This window comes from Microcaecilia unicolor, chromosome 3 (genome assembly GCF_901765095.1).
Source record: "Microcaecilia unicolor chromosome 3, aMicUni1.1, whole genome shotgun sequence".
NCBI classification, from domain to species: Eukaryota; Metazoa; Chordata; class Amphibia; order Gymnophiona; family Siphonopidae; genus Microcaecilia; species Microcaecilia unicolor.
This window is the reverse complement of record NC_044033.1, coordinates 166,304,279-166,325,612: the sequence shown is the minus strand read 5'-3', so window position 1 is coordinate 166,325,612 and position 21,334 is coordinate 166,304,279. Positions and strand designations below refer to the sequence as shown.

The 21,334-nt window shown below is 42.3% G+C and overlaps 1 protein-coding gene across 3 annotated transcripts in view; it reads right to left on the bottom strand.

Annotated features, from left to right (window-relative positions):
- The window catches only part of AKAP7 (A-kinase anchoring protein 7), a 268,593-nt gene that overhangs the window by 200,458 nt on the left and 46,801 nt on the right, over positions 1-21,334 (bottom strand). For all 3 annotated transcript variants that reach the window (XR_003941462.1, XM_030196544.1, XM_030196545.1), the window contains one exon: positions 7,981-8,144. Coding sequence is in view for 2 of the 3 variants with exons in the window: in XM_030196544.1 (XP_030052404.1) it covers positions 7,981-8,144 (164 nt within the window). In the remaining variant the exon portion in view is untranslated. The remainder of the gene's footprint in view (positions 1-7,980; positions 8,145-21,334) is intronic.

Here is a 21,334-nt window from a genome sequence, read left to right as displayed (position 1 = left end):
CTGGCCTGTAGTTCCCAACCTCTTCTTTCCTTCCACTTTTGTGGTGAGGGACTACATCTGCTCTTCTCCAGTCCTCCGGGACCACTCCCGACTCTAGAGAAGAATTGAAAAGGTCAGCCAGCGGAGCCACTAGAACTTCACTAAGTTCCTTCAGTACCCTCAAATGTCTGCCACCTGGCCCCATCACTTTGTCCATCTTTAGTTTAGCCAGCTCCTCACGAACACAGTCCTCTGACAAACGTTCAACAACTACCATCCCTCCATTCTTATTTGTGTTCATCTTCTGCGGTCCTGCTCCCAGCCTTCAGCTGTGAACACAGAACAGAAATATTTGTTATACAAGTCCACCTTATCTTTATCAGCTTCTACATATTACTCCCCTTCACTTTTGAGCTCACAATGCAACTTTTCCACTGCCTCATATCACTAACATATCTAAAAAAATGTCTTGTCCCCCCCATTTTATCATATTGGCTAGTTTTTCTTCCATTTGCATCTTTGCTTTCCTGACTACTCTACCAGCTTCTCTTAGCTTTTCCAGATATTGTTGCCCATCTTCCTCTTTCTGAGATCTTTTATAGTTTATAAATACTAACCTCTTTTTCCTTACCTTTTCAGCTACTAATTTTGAGAACCAAAGTGGCCTCCTTTTCCTTCTAATTTTATTTAATTTCCTTAGAAAAAGGTTTCCTGTCCTTACAAAAGCTCCTTTCAGTTTTGCCTATTGCTTTCCAACTTCTTCCAGACGTTTCCATCCAGACAATTCCTTGAGGTAATCCCCAATCTAAACAAAGTTAGTTTTTTTGACATCTAAAATCTTCACTTTTGAATGAACCTTCTCCACACCTGTCTTAATATTAAACCACACCATCTGGTGATCACATCAGAAACACTCTCCCCATTAGTAACCATTAAGTCCAGTATGGCCCCATCCTGTGTAGGTTCTATTACCAGCTGCTGGAATATTCCCCCTATAGAGAATCCAGGATCTCCGTGCTTCTAAAAGACCCCACAATAGAGATACCCCAATCAACATCTGGCATATTAAAATCACCTATTAGTAGTACGTCTCCTTTCACAGCTATATTTTGAATGTCTTCAATTAAATCTCTGTTCATTTATTGTCTGTGAAGATGCCCTTTATATCACACCAATGTAAATACATTGGCCATGCCCTCTTTCCAGACTGACCCACAGTGCCTCTTCCTTATCCTATAGGTCCTACAATTGTATGGCTTTAATATTATCTTTAATATATAATACCAATCTCCCTCCCTTTCTTCCATAACAGATTATAGCCCTGTATAACTGTATCCCAGTCATGGTTCTCTATGAACCATGTCTCTGTGATCACCACTAAATCCAAATCAGCCTTTTCCATCACAGCCTCAAGATCTAAAACCTTATTTCCCATACTTTGGGCATTAGTATATACTGCTTTCCAGACTTCGCCCTTTTTCCCATTCGTGCAGACATATTTAATGCTTCACTTACTTAAGGGCATGTACTTACCTGGGGGCTTTGATCACCCTGCCCCACCAATTCTAGTTTAAAGCAGTCTTCAGTAGGTTAGCCAGTCTGCTGCTGAAGACACTTCTTTCCTTATTTGATAGATGGACACCATCTCTGCTCAGCAGCCCTTGGAAAAGCATCCCATGGTCTAGGAAGCCAAAATGCTCTTGCACAGCAATATATTTATCTCTAGGACGTGAGTTTCTCTGCCTCGACCTTTACCCTCAATAGGGAGGATCAAAAAGAATACAACCTGTGCACCTGTCTGCTTCACCCTCTTTCCCAGAGCCAGGAAGTCACTTTTGATACGTCCAAAGGCATACTGAGCAGTACAATTGATGAGCAGCATTGGATAATAGTTATTAGGCTTGATGAGTCTTGAAAAGTTCTCAGTAACATCTTGAATTTTGGCACCTTGCACACAGCACACCTCCCGGGACATCATATCTGGTCTGCAGATAGATGCCTCTGTACCCCTCAAAAGTGAATCGCCAACCACCCTACCTTTTTGCCTTTTAGTGGTGACTGATCCAGCAACTTTGGAGATTTAGAGCTCCAATTCCTCCTCTTTCTGAGATGCTCTCACCTCATCCACTTCTAGGGCTGCATATAGGTTCTTCAGTTCGAAGGCAGGTGGAGGAGATGGCGGTATCAATCCTGCTGAGTCTCGTGATCTCTGTCCAATTGTCCTCTTTCAGCACAGCTTGTTTCTTCTCCACTGCTGGAAATTCAATGGCTCTAATTGCAGATTTTTTTTGCCCTGGTAAGTCAGCAGCTGTCAGAAAGAAGGGGAGGGGGCACTCAGAGACCTGCTGTTCCCAGAGGTCTGTCTACTGTCCCTACTGTCTGTGCATTCTAGTCAGCAGAAGTTAGTAAGTACCGTTTCTCATCTGCTGATTCCTCCTCTGCTGGTTTTCCATGTAGTCAGAACCACATGGAGCCCCATTTATGGGAGTTATAAAATGTATTTATATTACAAAATTGAGTGGCTAATGGTTAGTGCAGTGGACTGACAACCTGCGGAAGTGGGTTCTGTTCCCACTGCAGCTCCCTGTGATCCTGGTCTAGTCACCTAACTCTCCATTGTCCCCAGGTAGAACTTATATTGTGAGCCTCCGAGAGACAAAGAAAGTACCTGCATATAATAAATGTAAACTTCTTTGGTTGTACCACAGAAAGGCAGTATATGAAATCCATGATCTTTACCTTGTCCACAATGATGTTCATTTGCTATTTTTGCAGATCTTTTTCCACCCAAAACCAAACATGCTTTTGAAAACACTAGTTATTGCCTTCCCCAGCTTAATCCCTCTTCTTATCCCACCTACTTTTCCTGCAAGTAAACACATGGGGGGGGGGGGGGGGGGAATTCAGTAAATGGTACCCAAAGTTAGGCGCCAGGAAGATCCATGCTTCTGCAAAAAGGACTCTGTACAGAACATTAGCTTAGTGCGGATCTCACACCTAACTTTAGGTGCCATACTTACACCTGCCGAAACCTAGTGTAAATGCTGGCGCACAACTAATGGTAGTTGGGTGTGTAAATGACCCTATTCTATAACATCATGCCTAAATTCTGGGAATGCCCCTGACCCGCCCATGCTCCTCCCATGGCCACATCCTCTTTTGAGTTGTGAGCTATAAAACTGACATAGATAACTATCTTTTAAAAATTGCCTTCTCCAACATTACCATATCCAGAAGCTGGAGACAGGGCTGAAGCAAGTCCATGAGATACACACTAGGATGTCATTCTGAAATTCTGGCATGGTCTTTGCTCTGCATATATTGCACCTGCAAAATATGTGGTTTATGTGATCCCCATGGTATTGTGGTATTGGAGTCCTTTGACAACACTCTTTGAAGATCTCTACTGACTAGGGCCAGAGCAGATACAATGGGTGCTCATCCAGGACACTAGATTAGGGGTATGGGGGCACAACATGCCACCAGAATCAAGCCAGCCTTATACAGGAACTTACTTTCTCCAATAAGGCAGCCATTCCTGCATGGAGGACTGGATGGTTGCATCACTGGAGTAGTAAGGTCTCCAATACATCATCTGTACTCCAGCCACCCTGCTAGTAACACATGAGACAACCTGTCTATTCATGTAGTTTTCTCCTCTCCTGGATTCCCTGCTCACTTTTGACCTTGGCAGATCTCTGATTTCTTCCCTCTGTACTGCACACATGCAAGGTCTATGTGCCAGGCTTACCTGTATATCCCATGGAAGTCAAGAGCATGATCCAAGTGAAAAAGAGATCCAAGCATGCTCAGTTTAGCCTGCTCACACTACTTGGTTTACCCTCAGTAAATAACAAGTTCACATTATTAAGCCAATGCCCTCTGCAATAATGTAAATGGTAATACTCTGGCCACGCTATTTCAGAAACTGTTTTTTCATCTTTTATTAAGCAACTTTTTACAGGGCCCATCAGATTTTTTTCAAGTGTGTGTGTGCGTGTGTGAATTTTCTTGCATAAGCCCCATTGTAAGTATACATCACTGGTGTACTAAATCCAGCTGCAAATGGATATATACAAAGTAAAGACAATCCAGAAAAAGGCTACAAAAATTAAATTTCTACATCACAACCCCTCAGGATCTTTAGAGTACAAAAGAGAGAGATGAGACATCACAGAAATATTCAAATACTTTCAAAGTATAAAAAATGCACATGGGGCAAGCATGCTTCGATGGAAAGAAATGCCAAGAACAAGGAGGTCATGATATAAAGCTGAAAGACGGTTGATTCAAGCACAATATAAGGAAATATTTCTTCACAGAAAAGATGGTGGATGCATGAAACAGTCTCCTATTGAGGAAGTAAAGGTGAAAACAGTCCTGGAATTCAAGAAAACCTGGGATGAAATTAAACTGAGGGCATATTGTAAGTAAGCACTGCAGTATTCCAAGGAAAGGGAAATAAACTCAACAGATGAGCTTTCTATTCCTTCTTTCTCATTATATTCTATAGTACTACAGGAACTTGTATTCATACCCCTGTATATTTATGACATTCTGATTCTGCTACCTAGAAAACACAATTCAAAATGCAATTTAACAAGTATAGAAATCACTCTACAGTTATTGAAATAATCACGAATAAGAAACCATAAGTCCTGACTCCATACTTGGTGGAAGCCCCCTTTGCAGCAATAACAGCTATGAGCTGTTTAGGATGGGTCTACCTACTTTGCACAGCAGAATGGTACATTATTTGCCCACTCTTCTTGACAGAATAACTCAAACTCTTTCAAACTGGCAGGGGATTTTCTGTGGACAACCATCTTCAACTCTTGCCACAGTTCGAATCTGGGCCAGTAGAGGATATTCATTTTCTTCTTCATTGTTACTATAGTGTTCTGATCACAACCACTGACATGCTGAAAGGTAAATGTTTTTTTTTGTGATCCCAGGTCTATGCAGACTGGAACAGGTTTTCCTACAGGATCTGCCAATACTTCCCACTATCCATCTTTCTCTCGATCTCCATAAAACCTATTGGTGCCAACCCTATAACATAATGCTGCCACCACCATGCTTTACTGTAGTGATGGTGTTCACAGAGCGATATGCTATATTTATGCCACAAAGAGGCAATTCATCCTCTTTAACATTTCTTTTGACTCGTAACCACTTGTAACCACTCGCCTCCACCTACCCTCCTCTCTTCCTTCCTGTACACATTAATTGATTTGATTACTTTATTTTTTGTCTATTAGATTGTAAGCTCTTTGAGCAGGGACTGTCTTTCTTCTATGTTTGTGCAGCGCTGCGTATGCCTTGTAGCGCTATAGAAATGCTAAATAGTAGTAGTAGTAGTAGTAATTCTATAACCATGCACCTATATTTAGGCACATATTCCACGAAGGAAAATAAGCACCTAAGTTACAGAATAATAGTATAACAGGTAAAATATGTACCTATAATTGAGGCATGAGCAGTTATGCCAGCCATAGAGCTAGTATAAGTGCTCAAACCGGAGATACATGCATAACTTATAGTATTCTATTAATTACACGCATGTGATCTTGCACATGCTCTGTCCAGACCACCTATATATGCCTACCTGTAAAACGTGCTGTGCACGACATGTACATATTGACAGAATAGTGTTTAAGTTGATTTTGGGAATTTACGTGCATATGTGCATAAATATATGCATATATGCTGGTATTCAAATCATTTATATGCATATTAGACATCTAAATGTTTATTTAATTATAACATAACCCCCATACAGTTTAGCATTTTGGTCTCATTAGAGCACAAATCTTCTCCCAAAAATATACAATTCATGTCCAGTCTGTCCAAAATTCTGCAGCACGACTTATTTTCTGCCAAGCTCGTTATACCCACACTAGCCCACTCCTCAAGTCACTTCACTGGCTCCCTGTCCGCTTCCGCATACAGTTCAAACTTCTCTTACTGACCTTTAAATGCATCCATTCTGCAGCCCCCCCCCATTACCTCTCCACTCTCATCTCTCCCTACATTCCTCCCTGTGAACTCCGCTCACTGGACAAATCTCTCGTCGTCCCTCTTCTCCTCCATTGCTAACTCCAGACTTCGTTCCTTTTCCCTCGCGGCACCTTATGCTTGGAATAGACTTCTTGAGCCTGTACATCTAGCTCCATCTTTACCTGTTTTTAAATCTATGCTGAAAACCCACCTTTTCACTACTGCTTTTGGCTCCTAGCCACTACTCAATTGCCCTCCCCTTGTTCCTTCTCACCCAGTTCTTCCCTCGCCCTTAATTGTCTTGTCTGTCTGTATTTTTAGATTGTAAGCTCTTTTGAGCAGGGACTATCTCTCTGTGTCAGTTGTTCAGCGCTGCGTGCGTCTGGTAGCGCTATACAAATGCTAATAACAACAATAATAATGTGGAAATGGTATGAAGTACATCATTTGGTTTTTCTTTAGCAGAGGCTTCCTACTTGTCACTTTCCCATATGAACATATTTCTGGAGTAATCTTAGGATTGTTGAACGGTCAAATTTTTCTCAATCTCAGCAAGAGACTTCTGCTGTTTCTATAGGCATCACAGTGACCTTTCCCAACAGATTCCAAAACCCATGGCTATAAGGGATAGGCTGTCATTTGCGATCAAATATCACTTACCAATAATGGTGCGCATTCTTCTTTAAACAGTGAGCACTATGTGCAAAGAGGGTGCTGTCTTCTTAAACCGTGTGCACTAGGAGCAAAGAGGGCGCTCTCTTCGTAAACATTGCACACTATGGCAAAGGGAGAGATCTCTTCTTAAACAGTGCACACTATGTGCAAAGATGATCCATTCTTCTTAAAAACAGTGCACACTATGGGCAAAGATGGTCCATTCTTCTTAAACAGTGCACACTATGAGCAAAGAGGGTACATTCTTCTTAAACACTGCACACTATGAGCAAAGAGAGTGCATTCTTCTTAAACAGTGCACACTATGAGCAAAGATGGTGCATTCTTCTTAAACAGTGTACACGATGTGCAAAGATGGTCCATTCTTCTTAAACAGTGCACACTATGTGCAAAGATGGTCCATTCTTCTTAAACAGTGCACACTATGAGCAAAGAGAGTGTATTCTTCTTAAACAGTGCACACTATGGCAAAGAGAGTGCATTCCTCTTAAACAGTGCACACTATGAACAAAGAGAGTGCATTCTTCTTAAACAGTGCGCAATATGTGCAACTACGGTACACGGTTTTCCAATAGTGCATGCATGTATGATAGTTTACATATTATTATTATTAGGATTTTTATTTACCCCCTTTTTGAAGGAATATGCATGATGGTTTGTGCATGTGCGCACTAACAGGAAAGAGTGCACATAGTGAGCAGTTTTTAATAAGAGTGCACCTTCTCTCCACAATGTCTAGTGGTCAGGCCATGGTGAGATGTGAGCTTGGGACCTTTTATGTGAAGTCCACTGCAGTGCTTCCTAGGGTGCCCCACTACTCTGCTGGAATGTCTGGAATGCTGCCTCCCCCAGACATCCCAACAGCTTGATTTTGTGCATTTTTCGCTTGAACTTTTTCGAAAATGGTCCAAAAAAACAGACACACAAAACGAAGAGAGAGACATTTTTTTCTGTTTTGAAAGTGGCCATGTTTGGTACTGGATATTTGGATGTTTTTCACATAATGTCCAAAGTCAGATTTAGGCGTTATATCAAAAATGCCCCTCCACATGTAACCAGTGTTATTAAATTTGTAGAATAAGCTGCATTCTGCATGCTTTGCAAATTATTATTAATTTGTATTACACTACCAAAACATAGGTTAAGGGCAAATAAGACAAAATTTTGCAATTTAACGCTCATGGCCAAAATTGGGCACTATTTCTTTAACACACATTAGTAGCTATCTCCCTAAGATGTATGATGCTGTAACTATCATTATGTTCGCAAAGTGAGCAGGAGCCTCAGAAAACTACTGAGCCCATAGGAAATTCGGAGCTTCCTTACTTGTAATCATGGTGAGTGTGGCTTCTGCAGGATCACTCCCTTTCAACCTTACAAAGACAACTGCATTTCTAAACTCGCCGATGCCATGAAAGGATAAAACCAAAGGTCTTCCACCTAAGAGTTCTTCTACCAGACTTTTAGTCTCTGTAAGAGCGCAGACTGCTCTGTAAGAAGAAATTAAAGACTAGTTTTAAAAAGATATAATAGTGTAAGACATACCAGAAAATCCAACTGCAAAGGCGGCAACAACAAAAGTGCAATATGCTGAATGTAGAATGCCATACACCTCCTTCCAACTTTTGGTGTTGCTTTTTTAATCATCAACTTAACAATCTTTTGTTATCAAAAGACAGGTCACTAGCTTCTAACTCAATATCATGTATAGTGCTGAGAAAAAGTCTGTGAATCTCTCTGGATGGTTTATTTTACTACTACTACTAATCATTTCTATAGCGCTACTAGACATACGCAGCACTGTACACATTATATGCAGGTACTTTCTCTGTCCCTAGAGGACTCACAATCTAAGGGCCCCGTTTGCTAAGGTGAAATAGTGTTTTTAGCACGCACTAAAAATTAGCATGCGCTAACGCTAGACACACCCATAGGAATATATGGGTGTCTCTAGTGATAGCGTGTGCTAATTTTTAGCATGCGCTAAAAACGCTAGCACGCCTACAGCGCAGCTTAGTAAACAGGGCCTTAAGTTTTTTGTACCTGGAGCAATGGAGGGTTAAATGATTTGCCCAAGGTCACAAGGCGCTGCAATGGGAATCGAACCCAGTTTGCCAAGATCAGTTTATTTACATTAGACATGTGTATGGAAAACGTTTTGGGATTACTTTTAGACATGTTCCCTCAATTTTTGGATACTTTTATCACTTTGTTTCACATATTCATTTTGATTTTTTTTAAATGTCTTTTAAACGATCCTCTATCAACCTATCACAAGTCAATTCATATGTTAATGTGTATTAAACTGATTCCACATGCACTAAGGGGGCAATTCTATAACTTGGCATCTCAAGTTAGGTGCCTCAATTCCACATGCTGTGTGCCAATTCTCTAATGGCATCTTGGCACCATGATTCTATTACAGAATACTAGCACAAGTTAGCATCAACACGCCCACATTTAGGTACACCCAGTTATGCCAGGTCTATGGTTAGCATATGTTGGCATACATGCAACTTGTAGTATTCAGTAAGGTGCATACTTAGGAGGGTGACACGCCCATGCCCTGCCCATGCTCCACCTATGTTACGTGCTATAATACTGATGCACTTGGTGCGGCTTATGTGACTACATGTACCTAGTTATAGAACTGCCCTGAAAATTTTTAAAGACGTGCTGACAAGCCAAATGAGCACTAACTATGCCCACCCCTAATTTACATATTTTGTTGACTACATTTTGCTAGAAACAGCAAAGTGGACTGTGTTTTAGCACAGCTTCTGCTAAAAACATGACTGAATCCTGATCATAACTCTGCAAAAAGGAAGGATAATAACCCCTTTCTGCTGTCCTAAATTAAATCACAAAGCTATATGGATACAGCTGAATATTGCTGACTTTCCATCAAGTTTGGCAGAATGTCCTTGCACCTTCTTCACTGCACCCCAGGCACTATCCGGATAGTGCCACTGAAAATTCCCATTTAGTGTAACTCTCCTGCAGTTGCCACTATAGAGGCTGTACTAATTAAACCACATAGCTATATGGATAGCAGCTAGAGGAGGAGACAGCGGCCACTTTTATTTTTATATTTTCAATGCTGCTCACTTGGAATGCACTAGACTGCCTTAAAATCAACATATGATCTGACAACTTTCTCACTGAAAACCTACTTATTCAATGAAACATATAAAAAGAATCCTTCATAAAGGCTTACCATCAAATTTGTATTAGAATCAATCAACATTGAACTACCTAAATTGATTACTCCAATTTTCTGTTATGATTTAATGCTATACTTTATCCTCACCTTAAATATCTAACATGTATTAATTATCTCTTTATTTCTAATTTTCTTGATATCCTATATACCTTACTGTAATAACACTTTGTTCTTCTGATTCCGTTAATGGTGATCACCACTGCGGCATAATGTAAGCCACATTGAGCCTGCAAAGAGGTGGGAAAATGTGGGATACAAATGCAGCAAATAAATAAATAATTAAATAGCAACATTCAATATCTGTAAAATATTTAAACATTGCAGCCAACATTTTACAAAATGGTGACCATGGTGTTTGAATACTGACTCACATATTTTCATCTTCTCTTGCCTATTCTGTTGGGGACAGTGGCGTGGGGACAGTGGCGTAGCTACAGGTGGGCCTGGGTGGGCCAGGGCCCACCCGCTTAGGGTTCAGGCTCACCTAATAGTAGCATGCATTCAGCGGTAGCTGGTGGGGATCTCAAGCTCTGCCAGCTGAAAACTTCCCCCTGATGGTAACAAAAACGCTACTCTCCACATTACCAGTACTTGTGCATGCTCAGTTTTCAGCGCATGCCTGCTGCAGATTGCCAAGGTGGAAAGAAGTGTTTTTCCACCAGCTGAGATCATTTTTTTTTTGGTGGTTGGGGGGAGAGAACACTTAGTGCCCACCCACTTCTTGCCTAGGCCCACTCAAAATCTGTTGTCTGGCTACGCCCCTGGTTGGGGATATGTAGTACAATCAAAAATGTTTATATTTAATAAAAGAAATTGATACACTGCTTATTCCAAATACAAGGATCTAGGCAGTGTACATTAAAATCAAAATACTAAAAACAAAAAAGGAAAGAACGCCATTAATAGAATAAAACAAAATGAAAATACAACATATAAAGAAAATAATGTTAAAAATACATGAAAGAAACTGAAGTGGGGTCAGGAGTGTCACGGACTCTTGACTGGGAAATGGGCAGGTACTGAGAAGAGGCCCTTTTGGGAGAAAACGAAACAGAGTGCAGACCCACAGAGCTAAGTAAGGCTAGTCAAAACAAGACAGATATTCAAGACATAGGAACATCCATTCTGGGAGACATTAGAGCACATCCAACTACAAGGACACACAAGAGAAGGGAACACTCACGTCCAATACAGTACCCTGTACCGTGCCTCACAAGGAGAAAGTGACAACAAATAAACAAAGGATAAAAATAAGAAAAATAAAACAGCAAGAAATGCAAAGTTCTGAAATGTTATAATGAAAAATATTATGCTATATTACAGAATAAAATGGCAGACCACGAGTACTGATTGTTTGTCTAATCTTACAATCCCATACTCACCCATATGTTTACTACAATCACTCAATGATTACCGTTTAGTTTTGACAAATCCCAAACAAGCTACTTTAGAAGTCACTAGACACTGTGCCTTTTTCTTTGCTGCCCCTGCATATTGGAACTCCCTTCCTCATGAAATTCCTGCAGAGCAATCTTTTAAAAAGTTTAAGTTCGCGTTAAAGGCTTGGCTATTCCGTCAGGTTTTTAATCTCTCAAATTAGTGGTTTGTAGATTACTGCTGTTGGTTTAAACCCTAATCCCTCTCCCTCTTCCCTTCTTTACTTCCACCTCTCTTTGTTCTTTCCTAGTATGGTCATGTATTGGCATTACCTGTTTGAATGTCTGCTACTTTCCTATCAGAACATTGTAGTTGCTTTCTTTTTTCTATTAGTTGTGCTGTTGTTTTAGATTGTAAACTGCCTAGGTCTACATGTTAGTTAAGGTAGTATATCAAGTTATTGTAGACCTGTTTTTATCACAACTAAGTCAGAAAAAGGTGCCTTAAATGACTAGATGACCACTGGAGGGATTAAGGCATGATCCCCCCTTACTCCCCCAGTGGTCACTGACCCCCTTCCGCCACCAAATTCCATCCTCTATGACAGCATCAGATGTTATAGCTACTCCTATAAGAGAAGGAAGCAGGTCCTTGGAATAGCCTAGTGGTCAGTGCAGTGCACTATAGAGAAGGGGACCCAGGCCCATAACCAGCTCTGCGGTAGTGGCCTTTAAGAGTTGTTCGGCCCTGGACAAAATAATCATTTGAGGCCCACTAAAGCAAACTGAACATTTTCAGTTTCACTTTGTCCAACACATGAAAGCGCAATGAAACTTGTATCTTTAGGAGGAATTAGCTAAATACCTGAGTGTTAAAATGCAAAAGCTTCACTCCCTTGCAAAATTTTGGGGTACCATGAAGCAGGAGGCATTAGGCAGTCACCCAGTTTGCTGTTCCCTAAATCCACCACTAGTATCATGGTTGTTGTGAGGAGACAAGGTTGTCATGGTTGGAGGAGACAGAGGTGTTATATTAGCGCCCAAAATATCCAGACATCAAATGTAAAAATATAAGCATTGTATCTTTGATCTATTCTATTGCTTATATTTTCCCTATTTCCATATCGGATTCAAGGCGGATTACATCAAGAAATCTTCATTCAAATTAAGAAAAAATACAATAAAAAGTTCAGCCTCCAATTAATTTTTCAACTAGATGGAAAATAAATAAGTTTTAAAGCTTTTCAAAAAGAAGAAAGTAGGAAGAAATATGTCTGATCTGGATGGGGATGTCATTCCACAGTTTGACACTTTGGTAGGAAAAAGAATATTCAAACTTGACATTTTAATCAAATATTTTCCATCGAAAGATAACCCAATTATAATGTGGACTGAAAACGAAAATAAGAATAATTACTAGGGAAAGTTATCAATAGAAATCAAACAAAATAAAACATGGAAAAGAAAATAAGATGATACCTTTTTTATTGGACATAACTTAATACATTTCTTGATTAGCTTTCGAAGGTTGCCCTTCTTCGTCAGATCGGAAATAAGCAAATGTGCTAGCTGACAGTGTATATAAGTGAAAACATTCAAGCATTACTATGACAGTCTGACAGGGTGGGAGGATGGGGGTGGGTCGGAGGTATGCATGGGGACATCAAAGCATATCATTGATATTCTAACAGGATGGGTGTGGATAGGTGAGGGGTGGGGTGATCAACAGAGACATACAGCTTTATGGTTTATAATGGGCCATTATAAACCATAAAGCTGTATGTCTCTGTTGATCACCCCACCCCTCACCTATCCACACCCATCCTGTTAGAATATCAATGATATGCTTTGATGTCCCCATGCATACCTCCGACCCACCCCCATCCTCCCACCCTGTCAGACTGTCATAGTAATGCTTGAATGTTTTCACTTATATACACTGTCAGCTAGCACATTTGCTTATTTCCGATCTGACGAAGAAGGGCAACCTTCGAAAGCTAATCAAGAAATGTATTAAGTTATGTCCAATAAAAAAGGTATCATCTTATTTTTTTTTCCATGTTTTATTTTGTTTGATTTCTATTGATAACCTTAAGAGTGGACTAACACGGCTACCACACTCCTCTACTTAGGGAAAGTTAGAAGCTGCTTCATCCCAGTGCAACCCAGGCCATGTAAAACTTTATAAATCAGCAATGTTATTTTAAATTTCATACGTTGCTCTGTGATTCGAAGAAGTCAGCTTTGGGAATGAGAATGTGTAGAATTTCTAATATCTTTGTATCTTGCACAGTACAGGAGAAAATGTATTTTTTTCCCTACTTTTTTGGTTTTGTACTGAATGCAGAGTCTTGCCTCTTGCAGTTTCCAGTTCAATTCTGGTCTGTATACTTCTATTTCTAATTTATGGACCCTTATTTGGTATTTGATAAGAGTCTATTTATGTTCAGCTGTGATCTGGGTGAGGTATTAAGATCTAGCCTAATAGCAGTCCTGCTGTACATTTATGTGCACAAGTTGTGCCTAAATGCAAGTGCCCATTTATAAAACTGTCCTATAAAAGTGAGAGTGAGTTTGAGGGACGGAGTTTTTTAATCTCCTTTCTCCTGCATTACATCTGAAGGCAGAAAAGCATTGGTGTTAGATCCATTGTACTGAGAAAGAAAATAGCTGCCAGCCCACTTCCTGGAAAGATGAATTAGTTTTCACTTTGGGGTTCTTTTACTAAGTTGAGGCAAAAGGTGGCCTTAGTATGCCCTTACTCGGGACTTTCCCATGCAGTAAAGCCATTTTTACCACAGCTGTAAAATGGTCGATTTTCTCTCTTTTTTTTTTCATTAATGGCCATGCGCTAATGTTGTTAATATTTCCTGCACTTTTAGCAATATTCCTGGTGCTGTGCTTTTTGAGGTGTCACTGGACAAGACTGCACAACTGAAAATATATCCACAATGGACACAGATACATTGACTCCTGAGGCAGGCAAACCATTTGCCAAAACACGGAACTGTGTCAATTCTTTTCTATCTGGTCATTGGCAATAAAGATTTTATCTACTTAGCTTTTGGTGTTCCGCCTGGATTGGTTGCCCCATGTCCCTTCCCTACTCCTTGGACAGCAGCCATTAGTACACAGTCATTTTATATATTACCAAGTCAGCAAAGTGGTAAGCGCTCACATGGTATTCTTGCACTAACCAGTTAGCACGTGGTAATATAGTTGCCCCCTCTCCGCCCCGGATCTGCTCCCTCAAAAAAAATGTTTAGGGTGTGGTTAGCACGCACAGATTTGGCAGTTATCCCAGGACCCCTGAGCACCTCTTGCAGCATGCTATTTAAAGCTGTGTTAGGCATGCATTAGCACCTAATGCAGCCTAGTAAAAGGGCCCTTTTGTCTTTTCTCTTTGGACGGAAAAAGTCGACACAGTTCCGTGTTTTGGCAAATGGTATGCCTACCTCAGGAGTCAATGTATCTGTGTCCATTGTGGATATATTTTCAGTTGTTGTTCCACATTTTCTCCCTAGTCAAAGTGAAAAAGTGTTGCCCCAAGAACTGCATATAAGCCCCAGATCCTCGAGGTTTTTGGCTCTTGTGGGAGAAAGCTTAGAAATTACATTCTTGAACTAATGGGTTTATTTTTTATGACCAATTTATTGAATTGAGCTTATTTTTTGTGGCCAATAGTTTTTGGCAACCTGGAAGCTCACGCCTGTGACACTCAACCTGACAGACTCAATGCTGGCCTGGCAGAAACCTGGAAAAATGGATGCTCAGTCAGTGCCCCTTGGAACAGGGCCAGCATTAAGGGGTGGAAAACAGGGCAAATTGAAGAAGGCCAGCTTTAGGGCCCCCTCTTCAGTTTCTGCCCTGGGCCCCTAAATGTCTAACGTCAGCCCTGCCTTGGGAGAAGGAAAGGAAAGAGCCACCCATCTGGTGCCCACCCAGAGGAGTCAATAGAGTCACTGCAAACTCAGAATTTTTTTTTAATTCATTTATTTATGAATGCTTTTCAGCTAAGTGTATAGAAGTTTATCCTGTTGGGCAGACTGGATGGACCGTACAGGTCTTTATGTGCCGTCATTTACTATGTTACTATCCTGCTTATTTTCGAAGGAGAAGGGCGCCCATCCTCCGACACAAATCGGAAGAAGGGCATCCTTCTCCTAAGGTCGCCCAAATCGGCATAATCAAAAGACGATTTTGGGCGTCCTCAACTGCTTTCCGTCGTGGGGATGACCAAAGTTCAAGGGGGTGTGTCGAGAGTGTACTGAAGGCGGGACGGGGGCATGGTTAACAGATGGGCGTCCTCGGCCAATAATGGAAAAGAGAAGGGTGTCCCTCACGAGCATTTGGCCAACTTTACTTGGTCCATTTTTTTTCACGACCAAGCATCAAAAAGGTGCCTGAACTGACCAGATGACCACCGGAGAGAATCGGGGATGACCTCCCCTGACTTCCCTAGTGGTCACTAACCACCTCCCACCCCGAAAAAAACAACTTCAAAAACTTACGTCTTTTTTTTTTTTTTTTTAGAGTATGTCCTTCGCTATGCCTCCGTCCCTGCGACGGCAGTTGAGGACGTCCTTCCCTGAGGGTGTCGGAGGCATAGCAAAGGCATGGACGTCCTTCTCACAGAAACATCCACATTTTGGATGTCCTCAACTGCCATCGCAGGGAAGGACATCCTCAACTGCCGTCGCTTCCCCTCCTTAGGAAGGAAATCATGTGCAAATGAGCTAACAGCGAGCAGCTCGTTTGCATGCAATTTCCTTCATGCATGCCCGTTCTGTTCCAGATCAGTAAGGGAAGGGCTTTTTCCATTCAGTTAGTGGGACCAGTGCACTACGAATGCTGGCTCCTCCCATGACCAAATGGCTTGGATTTGGTCATTTCTGAGGTGGGCGTCCTCGCTTTCCATTATCGCAGAAAACCGGAGACGACCATCTCTAAGGTCGACATAAATTTCATGATTTGGGTGTCCCCGACCATATTATCGAAACGAAAGATGGGCGTCCATCTTGTTTTGATAATACGGGTTGCCCCGCCCCTTTACGGGGCTGTCCATAGAGATGGGCGCTCCCGTTCGATTATCCCCCTCTATGCTATATAGTAGTACAAATGGATTTTTGATATGCAATAGAATATGTATAATGTTTTTGATGATTATATTGGTGAAGCTGTTATTTATTTATTTAGGTCATTTATATCCCGCCTTTTGCTGCAGTTTAGCAGCCCCAAAGCAGCTTACAATGAACTAATGAAATAATTATAATGAGAATTGAGAGGGTAGAGGGTTATTAGTGTAATTGTGTGTTTTTAAATGTGTGTATTTTGGAACCCGCCTAGATTTAGGCTGGCTATACATTTTTTTAAAATAAATTAATTAATTAATTAAAGAGAAGAGAAGAGAGGTGGGGAAATCCTGTACTACAATGGAAAATCGTAGCATCTGTACCAGAGAGACCCAAGAATCCAGGAGAGACGCAAAGAGAAGTCCAGCATGTGCTCAAGGAAAGATTTAAGACTGTTTTCCCGATTGCCACATCAAAGATATGTACCACATTTCTTATTATATTTATTGAAGAAATTCCTCAGTATGTTAATGTTATGTTGCCCTTGTATGCTGCCCTCTTTAGACACAGGGCAACCCAAAGCAATCTCAAAATAATAATAATAAGGTGCTTATTTTAGATGCTCTATTCTTGTTTTGTTTCAAAATCTATTGCTATCCCATAGAAAATGAATACACCGCAAACCTCAGCAGTGTCACTCACTAATATCATATCTTAATATAGTGAGAATTACACACCTACCTCCTCATCAGGATGTGGTAAATATCAAAGTTTAAATGCTTAATTCTCCTTCTTTGTACTTTTTATATCTAAAATATTTCAACTTAAATGTATTCTTAGAATTATAATAAATGTTTAAATTATAGTACTCATCTTAAAGATGTATTTTTCAGCCGGGGGGGGGGGGGGGGGGGGGGGGGAATTGTCCGACATAGACTATGTTTCGCTTTCCAGCTGTATCAAGGAATTCCCCCTGCTAAGTATGACGCCAACATTAATCACGCCCTGCATCTTCCTGGCTTCAATAATTTAAGTGGGTGCTGGGCTGTGAAAGTAGAAGCTTAAAGCGGGTGTGGGCAGGTTGGTCATTCAACGTTATCAGTTGGCATGCAGGTGGCACGCAGAGACAGCAGAGGCACAGGGTGGCAGGCTCAAGAAAAAAAGTGCGGTAGCTGATGAAGCAGTTGAAATGCTTCAACGTCCCACACCTCCTTGCATGGCTCACTGTGATTGGTCATCCAATCCAAGCGTGCCTTGCAAGCTACAACTAGCGTGTTTTCCAGGAAGGGAGAGAGGAGGGCAGTTCCAACTTTGTTCACCAGACCTATCAGCTACTGAGGCAGGAGGAGCCTGGAGGAACATCAGTCAGTGTCCAGTGGAGGGAGGAAGAAGGCAAAGAGAAGACAGAAAAGTAGAGTGCAAACCGGTGCCCGTGCCTTCTTGGAATCAGACGGAACAATCACATTCACAGGGTAAGAGAAAGTGAAACAAAACTTTAGTGCCTTATGGGCCGGGTGATGGCATCATGGGTTTGAGTGTTTGGCGCCCTGGACCAGAGCCTCACCTGGTTCATAGGCTGCACCGGCCCTGAAGAGGCATAAAGAGAGGTAGACTGCGTTGAGTGTCAGTTACAACCCTAAAGACAAAGGAAGGGGAGAGGGGTAACCCACACAGAGTCACAGGTACAACACTGGTCATTCTGGTTTTTATCTGTCATCATCATTTACTATATTACTATGTAAAATGTAAAAGTTTATGTTGTGTTGGAATACCACAACTGTGTGAGGACTCTTTATTGAAAAAGGTAGAGCCAGTTCAATGTCTAGAGCCCTAAAGCAGACACCTGTCCCTAATCAGGATTCAGGAAAACCCTGAAGTTCAGTAAGTATGGGAGTCCTCATATCAGTGGCGTACTGAAGGCGGGGCGGTGGGGGCGGCCTACCCTGCGTGATTATAAGGAGGTGCTGCCATGGGTATCTCCCCCTTCCCCAACTGGTGCAATGCTGCCATGGACGTCCTCCCCCCCCCCCCCCCCCCCCGACTGATAAGGTGCTGACATGGCTGTTCTCATCCCCCTGACTGGTGCAGTATCAATCTCCCTCCTTTCTTCACCCCCCCACCCGCTAAAGGCCTTTAAACTTCCAGGCCTCTGGCAGCGTCAGCTCTGTAAGCGCTGCTTTTGGACATCCCCAAAAGCCTTCTCTGTGCATTGTCCCGACTATGCAGGAAGCTGTACAGAGAAGGCTTCCAGGGCAGGCCGAAGGCAGCGCTTGTATCGTTGATGCTGCCAGCGAGCCTGGAAGCTTGGAAGCCTGCAGAGCAGGGCAGGGGTAGAAAGAGGAGGGAAAGCAATACCAGACCACAGGGAAAGGGAAAAGTGTGAAGAGAGGATGATATGATGCCAGACCAAAGGGAAAGGGAGGTGGAAAGAGGAGGGAAAATGATACCAGACCACAGGGAAAGGAGAAGAGGAAAGAGGGGTGGAGAGAGGAGGGAAAGCGATGCCAGACCTCAGGGGAAGGGGAAAAAGGTGGAGGAGAGGAGGAAGAGCGATGCCGGACCAAAGAGGAAGGAGGAAGTGAGAGCAAGGATAAAGAGTGGAGGGGCAGAAACTGGACCCACCGGGGGGGGGGGGGGGGGGGAGGAGAGGGGAAACAGAAAGGTGGGAAGAATGGGGGAGGAGAATTGAGAAAAAGCTGCATCTGGTGAGGAAGGGAACGAGATGCAGTACTAAGGGTCAGGGGAGAGATACTTCCCCCCTTCTTTCTTACTCTCTCCTGCACTCCCACCCCAGGGCCAGCAACATGGGAACAGAGCAGGGAAGGGATGGGGACACAGAAGGCAGATGCTGAACATGGGTAGGGAGCCAGAGGGAATGATGGTGGACATGAAGACAGAAAAAAGTCAAATAGACAGGAGCTACTGGAAAGCAGAAGATGAATATGGATGGGGAACAGAGAAGAGATAAAGATGGAGAGGGGGAGATGCTGGAATGCATCATGTAAAAAGGAGAGAGGGGAGCACAGGCTGGATGAAAAGGAAATAAGGGGCAGGCAGTGGATGGAAGGGGCAGAGAAAGTGGGCAGACACCATATGGAAAAAAGGGGGAGAGGGCAGACACAGAATGGAAGAGAAAGAGAGAGCAGACAGTAGATGAAATGGGCAGAGAAAGCAGGCAAACACTGGATGGAAGGCAGAGAGACAGAGGGCAGATGCTGGATGGAAGGGAGAGAAAGAGAGCAGAAGCTGGATGGAAGGGAGAGAGTGATGAGGAAACAGAAACCAGAGAAAACAAAGGTAGAAAAAAATATATAACCTATATAATAATACTCACCTCCAATATTCTGAGCCTGGCTGCCTGTGTCTGTAACTTTGGGCTCCGAAGCCCCAGCTGACGTCACTGGACGCATTACGCAGAAAACTCAGGGGACGAGATCAAGTTGGAATCTGTGTGCGTGCATCAGACGTCAGACGCACGAGCACAAACTGTTTCCAATTCCAACTTGATCACGTCATTCTTCCACGCCGAACAGCCGAGAAGAGGAGACTTCGGTTGGTGGGGGTTGGGGTCCCTCGCCAGCACAGGCACGTGATGGGGCGGGGTAGGTTTGGAGGCAGGAAGGGGGGCTCGAGAGGGTCGCGACAGGGGGGTCCAGGGGTCAGGAACTCCAACGGGGGGGGGGGGGTCTGGAAATCGGAGGGAGGGGGTCTACAAATCGGAAGGCAGGGAGGTGGGCTCTGCAAATCGGAGGGAGGCAGGGAGGTGGGGTCTGGAACTCAGAGAGCGGGAGGGGTCTGGAACTCGGAGAGTGGGAGGGAGGGAGAGGTCTGGAATTCGGATGGAGGGAGGGAGGGAAACCTTGCTGGCGCCCGTTTCATTTGTGCTTGAAACGGGCCTTTTCTACTAGTATATATATATTTTTTGCTTTAGGATAAAGTAGTATTGTAGCTGTGGTAACAGAAAATGGACTAATTTTAATACATTTTTTACTAACTTTCAGAGACCAAAACCCCCATCCTTGGGTCAGGACAGGATACCATAACAGCAGTATACTGTGCTGACCTGAGGAAGGAGGTTTTGGCCTCTGAAAGCTAACTGAAAAATGTATTAGTCCAATAAAATGGTATTATCTTATATTCCATTTTTTTTGTTTTATTTCAATTTGTTAATTTGTAAAGTGGTGATTGGTATTTGACAGGGTTTTTATTTTCCAAATTTGCATCTGCTATCTTTATATTTTGCACAATACTAGGGAACATGCATCACTGTTTCTCTGGTGTTGCACTGTATACAGACTGACTTCTTGGGGGTTCAGTTTAATTTTTGTCTACATATTTCTATTTTTAGTTTGTGGTTACTTATTCTATACTGGGTGAGGATGTATCTGTGTTCTAGGTTTGTGAAAAAGGCATAGTTTTCTGTTGCAGGATCATCTTTACTAATCTGGTTTATTTAGTTTTACAATGGGTGTATTGATGTTCTAGTGCTCACTGCAATGTTTAAGATGCTGCCTTTCCTAGGTATACCCTTCTTATGTGACTTGTGGATTATTGCTAAAAATAATTTTTTCATATAGAGGAGGCGGGTGTTAATAAATGATCGGCCTCCGGGTATACGCTAGGGACGCCACTGCTTCATATACCCCTTTAGTGAATCCTCTTGCAAACAGAAGGACTTGGAGCAGTTTGAATTGGACTAATTAAATACATCTGTGGTAGCTCTCAAAATCTAGTTAGTTCAATAAGAAAGCATCATCTCTAACTTGTTGGTTGACTCTTACTTTTACATAAAATTATTTCTCTGATGATTCCCTCTTTTGGTCACTAGAGGGAAGTGCTTACCTGAAACATGGGAAGATTAACTGCATAGAGGTACACTTCTCAGCTGTGACTCTCTTAAAATGACTTCCCCTTTGTTGGATTAAAGTTATAGGGTAAATCCCAGGGCCATCCTACCACCAAACTGCAACCTGATTAATGCACCCACAAACATGTTACCATAGCTCCAG